This window comes from Octodon degus, unplaced genomic scaffold (assembly GCF_000260255.1).
Source record: "Octodon degus isolate 3935 unplaced genomic scaffold, OctDeg1.0 scaffold00170, whole genome shotgun sequence".
Classification (NCBI taxonomy): domain Eukaryota; kingdom Metazoa; phylum Chordata; class Mammalia; order Rodentia; family Octodontidae; genus Octodon; species Octodon degus.
The window spans coordinates 5,347,172-5,355,621 of record NW_004524746.1 but is presented as its reverse complement, the minus strand read 5'-3'; the positions used below and the strand labels follow the sequence as shown (position 1 = coordinate 5,355,621).

General features: G+C 34.2%; 1 protein-coding gene across 1 annotated transcript in view; it reads right to left on the bottom strand.

Annotated features, from left to right (window-relative positions):
- LOC101587132 (hyaluronidase-4) overlaps positions 1-6,412 on the bottom strand; it is a 20,058-nt gene extending 13,646 nt beyond the window's left edge. Inside the window, 3 exon segments of the mRNA XM_023703434.1 lie at positions 1,028-1,117; positions 5,479-5,976; positions 5,978-6,412. Of these exon segments, the coding sequence (XP_023559202.1) occupies positions 1,028-1,117; positions 5,479-5,976; positions 5,978-6,412 (1,023 nt within the window).
- Between the last annotated feature and the right edge of the window lie 2,038 nt (positions 6,413-8,450).

The window sequence follows — 8,450 nt, the reverse complement described above, 5'->3', positions numbered from 1 at the left end:
CTAAGTGAAATAAATAAACCATGAAAGGACCAGTAGTACTGCTTGATTCTACTTACAAGAAGTATCTAAAAAGTAAAACACATAGAAGCAGAGACTACAATAGTAGTTGTGGTCATTGTCAAGGGCTATAAGTAAGGAAAATGGGGCATTATTCAAAAGTTCATTCAATCTAAATAAGTAAGTGCTAACAATCTGCTACATAGCATAGTTGAACCTTTATGCAGAAATATTTTCAGCTCACATGCATTTCTTTCATAGGCAATGAATAAAATAAGTAATAATTTTTACAGAATCCACCTTTCTTCATGATAAGAAATTTTTAAAATTTAATATTCTTTTTTACTGACATAAATTCTGATATGTTATCTACTAAAATTACTGCAGATAGGTTTTAATTCTAGTATAATTTTTAAATAAATGAGTTGAGGCTCAAGTGAATTAATATGTCTAAAACTATATCCTTAGGATATAACAATCAGTTTCTGACTTTGGGATGCCTGATTGAAGATTATTCTTTTTCCAAACATTTAATCACAGTGGCTGATACAAAGTAGATTCTAAGCAATGTTAATCCCTTACTATTTGGATTTCATGGGTAGAGAAAACGTGGTACATATTTAGACACAATGGATATATACGTTAAGACCATGATGGTAAGTAAAATAAATCAGATGTGCATGCTTAAATATTGCATGCTTTTTCATATGAGAAACTCAAATTTAGATAAGGAACAAAATAAAAAACAGATAATAAGACTAAGAAGACAGAACTTGCTTAGATGTAAAGGGAATAAAGTGATCCAGAGGGGATGGGGAGAGGGAACCACAGGGATGAAAAAATAATTAAGATGTGTTCTGTACAGGTACCACTCCACACAGGACTGTAAGTATTCTGTACTGCAAATGTACTGATTAAAAAAAATAAAGTCAAGGGACCACAAGTCAGCAACTGTTTGGCCTTGATGTGAATTGTTTTAAATGTCACTATCTAGAATATATTCAAGCTGCTGAAGGAAATAATTGCTTACCTTTGATGCAATATATTCATATCCTCCTCACAATATTATTCCTGCTGCCCCTAATGCAGCGCTTTCACCAATCGTATGCACCAAGTCCTCCTAGAAAAGAGAAGCATCAGAAGCAGTTTCTGCCAAACAAAATTTAGTCATTGACAATTCAGTAAGACTCAACTTCTTTCAACCCTGGTTAAAAACCACAATAACTATATCTTTGTTTCTAAAACAAAAGACAAGGAGGCTTGTAAAAGGCTATTCTGCCTCTCCTTCCTAGTTTATTTGATAAATAATTATGATTTTTAAGGCAACATTCTAGACACTGAGGATATAAAAATGAAAACTATTTAAATTCCCACTCCCGTGGTAATGCTTTAGACTGATGTTTGAGACAGATATTAAAAACAAGTAATTATGCTTATTTGCATTTGCAGCCCCCACAAATCTTATGAAGATTTGAAGAAATGTTTAATTCTACATGGAAGAGTTTGAGACATCTTCCTTGAACAGGTGAAATTTTAAGTGAATCTTTGAGAATGAGTTTAATTTCCCATTTTTTAATTAATTTTATTGAGAAACAAATAACAATGAGACAGTTTCAAAACCGATTAATAGGACAGTTTCAATAATTAACACATTGCATATTGTTGTCTTTGTAGTGGTTATTCATAATACAGGATGCAGACATGATATCCTGTCCAAACACTTTTAGTACAAATCTTTCTTCTCACTGAATTAAGAGAAAGTAGCTATATATCTATCCTATTTTGTATATACAGATACAAAATGATCCTTCATTTATATCCCCTTTTTTCATTTAATTTTGTAAGCGATAGGTATTCCATTGCCATTAAAGGCAGACCAAGGACAGGACTTATATGCAGACAAGAACATGGTCCATGCAGAGGACATTCAGTAACTTCTTGTGAGAAAAACATAGGATTTGGGGGGAAAGTAAAGATATATAAATCCTTGTTTCTAAACAGAATCCAAATACAATTCATCACTGAAATGATATAAATTTATAACTCTAAAAGCCATTTTAGTAGATGTATAATCCAACACATTCTAAAAAAATATCAAGATGGGGCAGTCAGAGGCACCAGTTGGGAAGTGATAGTAATTGTTCAAATGAATTGATAAGGAACCAAGAAAAGCAGTATCAGCGTTACGAAGAGGGGAAAGACTAGAACGTTATTGGGAAATTGAGCTGGGTGATTTTTAATTACCTAAGAAACAAAGAAAAGAGGAGAAAGGAGAAATCCGTTGATTAGATACTAAAGAGGTTATAATCTGCATTCTTTCCTCCCTAAGAAGTATTAGAAATTCAGTGCAAAAGTGACTGGCTCAAAGACTGGAATAAGTGAATGGCAAGACCTCCACAAAGATCTCCTACATTAGAGAAAAAGCTCCAGTGACAAGTGGTTGAAATCCATGCAAGCAGAAGTGTTCAGAATTTCCAATTTTCATGTTGTTTTCAGAGTGGAAAATATATATATATATATATATATATATATATATATATATATATATATAGTGAAATATAGTGGGGATGTGACCTTTATTAGTCATTGTCCCCTCCCTGAAACATGATACCTGACACTCACAACTTAAAAGAGGAGAGTTTATTTTGGCTCATGGTTTCAGACCATGGCCGGTTGTCTCCAAGGCAGAAACAGCACAGCAGGGGAAAGATGCTCAACCTGTGGAACCCAGGAAGGGAAGAGGGAGAAGGGAGGAGCCGAGGACAAGAAAACATCCTTCTGGGTCACCCTATAACACAGCCTGTCTGCAATCAGCCCCACCTCCCAAAAGAACATCCAGGCTCTGAACTCTAGTCGATGGACAAATACAACAATGAATGTGTCCCGCAGTAATCCAATCATCTTCCAAATGCAGGAAACTTTTGGAGAATATTTTAGACCTAAACCATAAGACTCAACTGTAAACACAAACCTAATTTCTGTCTCCTATAAGCCTGACTGACATACTTAGGCTGAAGATAATTTTATCCAATATTTTTCATGTGCCCACATTTTAATGGCAACCTGAGTGCAGGTGAAGAATTTCCTGCTGATACCATCATGCCAGCTTTTGAAAATTTCAGATTAGGAAGAAATTCAGATTTTGGATCTTCCAGTTGAGGATGCTAAACTATAATACTACTCATATTCTGCAATATGTCTCATACAACAAGAATATAAATTATTCTTTCATTGCACTAACTAGTACTTTATTATATTCCTTAAACATAAACCCAATCTATTATTTAAGTTGAGACACTTTTGAAAGAAAAGATCAGAAGAGTTGGATGTTTTAAAATTCATTGAAATTGTATGCTGTATAGACAATTGGAAAGGGAAAAAATTCAATGTTGTTTGTAGATTTTCAAACTATGAAAGGATATAGAAAGTCATGAAAATGTTTTGAAATAATGCTCAAGTAATTATATACTTTTTTGATGAGAAAATGTTACCTATTGCTCTATGGAGTAGAGTGAAAAGGTGACTCAGAATTCATTTCAAAACTCTAGTAGTACGAAGAATAAGATAGCAAGACATTCACAAAAGTGTGGCTGTTTTCTATCAAATTTATTATCTGACTCAATGGATCATTATTATTTTCTACTGTTAGCATTCACATTGTAGGTGTCAAATAAATAATTTTGAATAAATAAATGATACACCATAATCTTTTTTTCCAAAAGCATTTGGAAAATAACATGATTTGAGAGATCACTCATGTGCACAATACTTTAGTGAGAAATCTGTGGAAGACATGACTGATGTTTTAGAATATCCAAAGAACTGGTCTTTAAAGGAAGGGTTTCATTTATTCTGTTACACTTGAAGGTAGAATTAGAACTAGTGGTATGAAATACTTAGATGCAAAGTAAATTCAACATGTCTTAAAACTTCCTAGAAGATAGTACTGTCCAAAACTGGGATTTTTTTTTTTTGATACAGAAAGTATTTCATGAAAAAGTGTTAAAAAGAAGAGGTCAGATTAAAAAGGATAGGGCTGGGGAGATGGCTCAGTTGAATAAGCTCTTGCCTGGCAAGCACAAGGGCCTGAGTTCAAACCCCAGTTCTGCCAAAAAAAAAATTGCAGATTAAAAAAGAATTCATATATAAATCGGTGGTGGATTGATACTGCTAAAATTGCTTCAGTATTTGCTGTGGTGCTATTATTGTTTTTCTCCTAAATTTAATGAATAAATATTTCATTAACATTATTGCAATGATTAGTATCAATGTATTCTATTCAAAAATATTTCAGGCCAATAGACTTTATTCTTAAATAGTTATAGAAAAAATTACCATTGTTTTAAAATGTCCTTCTCTGAAATATAAATGGTCTTAGCTAGTGAATTGTGTGTTGTCTACCCAACACCTCTATTTTCCATGTTGAGGACAGAATTAACAGAAGAGTTGGATCAAATATGATTGACATTTAAAGATTTTCTTAGGTAGCCACACATCTAATGATTACAGCCTTTCCATCACCTAACAATCTCGCTAACACTCAAGCACCTCAGTGTCTATGAACTCATTATCTTCCAACAAGTTCATCTCCACGTATCTCTGCACCTCCTACGCTCTGTCCACCTGAGGACAGTATCTATGTACATAAGCCACTTTTAATCCCTCAACACTATTAGACATTGGAGTCTCTTAAAGAAATAACCAATAGTCTATGCTATTTTTTTCAGTTAATGTAATAAATTATAATAGAAAAGTACAATAAAAGGAAAAATGTAATTGGTTAATGATTTATTGTCTGCTCCATTCGACTGACTCCAATTCCATGTTTCTGGATTCAAAAAGTGCTGCTACGCTTTTGTATCAAGAAATCTCGGGCCAACCAGATAGCTCAGCGGATTACGGCGCCTGCTTAAGCAGGAACCAGGGTTTAATTGCCTGCGTGCTATACCAGGCCCGCCCCTTGGTGCGCGGAGACAGCAACTGAGACAGCAACTTGGTGGCGTGCACCTGTAATCCCAGTGCTGGGGAGGCTGAACACAGGGGTCCAATCCGTGTAGTGAAACCCTGTAGACCCCTGCACTAAATACATTTTAAAAAAAGGAAAGGAAGAACTCTCTCCTTGGTTAAAATTAATCCACTTATTACATTATTTAACTCCAGTCTAATAATTCTTCCTTAGAAAATCCTTGAAAATTCTGAGTTGGTAAAAATCATCATCTAAAAATTCAAAGTACACATCTAATTACCAGTAAGACTGTTTCAGAATTTGGTTGCTATTTAAAGAAATACATTATATACTTTCCATAATAAAATAGCATCCTATCATATTAATATATCAATTATGGTAATATGCAATTATATAATTATGTTCTGTTAATACCATGACATTATTAAAAGGGAAATAACTTTTCTGAAACATTTCTTTCTAGACTTTTTATAACTTTCCTCTAAACGTACATTTTGTTAATGTGAATGACTTACCTCAGACAAAGTTTCAAAACTATTCAAATAAAATGGCCTGGAAAAAATAAAAACTGGCAAAACATAGTCAGGTCTAGCCATTTCAGCAATTCTCAGGGCTTCTCTAACTCGATAATGGACAAATTTCAATGCATTTAAGCTTGACTTCAATAATTTATCCAAATATATCTAAGGATAAAGTGCTGTGCTTTTTTCCCACAGCCACAAGAGTTGGTCATTGAGGACAATTTCTTCATTTGGGCAATTACCTGTGTAAAATGCTGGATTTACTCCATAATCATAATTATAGCAATCTGGATAGAGATAAAAGCCCCACAAGCGCTTCAGTCTCATTTCTAAAGCTAGCATGAGGGTAGCATTCATTACCCTCCTTCCTGCATTTTCAAATTCCTGTCGGGCAGCCGCGTCCACTCTGGTTTCTGACCAGTCCGGATGGTGGTCTCTAGTGAAGGCTAAAGAGTGGTCTTTATAGATTATTCTGCTGCCCCAGTTTCTAAACCCACTGGGGTTTCCAATTTTCCCAGTCAATAATAACAAGTCCTTCTGACTGCCACCAAGGGACAGCCCTTACAATATCAGCAGTCATTTTCCTAAGGTGAGCCAAGAGGCTCATACTCTGTGGGATTCCACCATTGAATGGTTTTCCATCTTGAGAGAAATAAGGATAATATCCCAATTCATTTGGATAAAGGATGGCAATTGTGGATCCACTCTGAGTCTCAAAAGGGTTTGTTATAATGTTAAATACTGGAAGATTCATTTCTACTTTGAAGAATTTCCTACAATACATTGTTGGGGCAGCCCAGAAAATGTGGAAAGGATGGTTCTTGATCACTGGAGGTGTTGCTGGTTTGAGGCCTGGCTGGGCGAGTGTGAGGAACAGCAGCAGCACTCCTACCGGCACCACCCTCAGGTAACACAAGACCTTCAGCATGACAGAGGACTCCTGAAAGTGAGAAGGAAAGAAGTGAGCATGGGGGAGTCACATGGCTGTAAACTTTACTACCATATGACTAAACAAAGAATTCCAAAGGATTTATGATGCCTTCATGATATAGTTTCATCAGAATGAAAGGAAAAAAAATAAGATTTTTCCTCTAAAATGCAAAAATAAAAAAAGTATGAAGTGGGTAACAACTATAAAAGTTAGTTTTAAAAAATCCTCAAGTATGCATACTGTACCTGTTGTTCATTCTAAATTTAATTTTCTCTAACTCTGAGTGTACAATCCAAATCATCATGTGCTGACAAGACTTAAGCTGTGAGAACTAGAAAAGAAACTCCGGGTAGATCACTGTATCTTCTCATGAAAAAGCAATGTCAAGAACATGCCCAGTTGGAAATTAACAAATATTAACACTTTAACAGGCATTAAATAGAACAAAAGAAATAACACGCTGTACTAACAATGAGAAATCATTCATATGCCACTTAAAATGCAATTGACTCAAATATTTGTTCACTTGCTTTTAAAACAGAGCAGTTACCCTTGCAACTCGAATGGGTTAAACAGAAAGTACAATTGTCAATTACCTGTTGCTGATTATAGACTTGGTGCTACAATTTTCTGTTAGTCACATAAACACACTTAAAAACCTATTGTTCTTGATCTCCATTGTTTTTCTGTGAAGAATATGGACTGTATTTTTAGCAGTTAAGTTCCAAATGAAACTTGACTGTTGAGTTCCCTCAAGCTAGTCAGTTGGGACAAAAACTGCCAAAGAATCCTCCCAGCATATCAGGACCATCTAATACTTGAGATGTTTCACCCAAAATACCTCACTCTGAAACAACTCTTATCAAAGTTAACCATGTAGTATACATTTTTTAAAGGTATCAGATGTTTCTCCAATGCAATTAAATTTACTATCTTTTTAAGAGTCAAACATTATTTCTTATGTAGCCCTTGCTGTTTTTAATATGTTGAATGCAAGAAGACACATCCACCAAAATCACATACAAGCTCTCACAACATGACACACCAACTGAGGAAATTTTATTCTATTTACATTGATTTAATATATCAACAAATGTGAATGATATTCTTAAATAATTTGGATTTCATTAAGAAAGTTGACTTTACATGGAACTTGTATTATGGGAACTAGATGATCCTAAATCACCAGAGATACCACTCTTCCTTTTTTTTCCCCAGCTATGAGATCTTAGTGTAACCCCTCACTCAATAAAAGAATAAATGTTGGTCTCCATGTTTGTTGTTCACAGGGTTGTGAAAGTGTCTACTCAATATAAGTATTATTCTTTATTTTTTTCTTGTCATGACTGCATATAAAGAAACTTGTCTTCCTAGTGTAAGAACCTGAAAAAAGAAACAAGATGAAGGAAAGGTGAGAAGGAAGGGAAAAAAAAATATATATATATGTATATGCACAAAATACTTTGTATAATTGTACTGCTGATTTCTACTGATCTATTGAAATGAACTGTTAATACTTAATTTTTTTCTTCTTTTTAATTATCTGACCAATTCTGCATGCTTATGTCTGGTAATCTGAACAACTAATTTGAACACAACAATGTGCAATATAAGAACCATTGCTGAATTCTTATCATTTTGTTTAATGAAATACTGTATCACTTCTGTGTTTTTCTACTATTTTTATTCTCTTTAAAAAAGAAAAAGAGAAACTTTTGTTAAATGTTGTACGCATTAAACTTTTTAGAGATAAAGATACTGAAAATCCAAAGCATGTGCTTCAGTAAAATCCAGTTTAAGCAGGAAATTTTAATCATGTTCTGAATGCATAAATGATATACAAAACTGTCTTTGTTACTACCCTAGGGAAATGTTATTATGTTAGTATTATCTTGGCTCTCAGTATTCATTTTCTAATTCCACTATAATAAAAATGTGCATTAAGAATTTCATGTGAGGGGTTGGGGAGATGGCTCAGTGTTATGAATAAGCGCTTCCCTGGCAAGCACAAGTGCCTGAGTTCAATCCCTGGTTA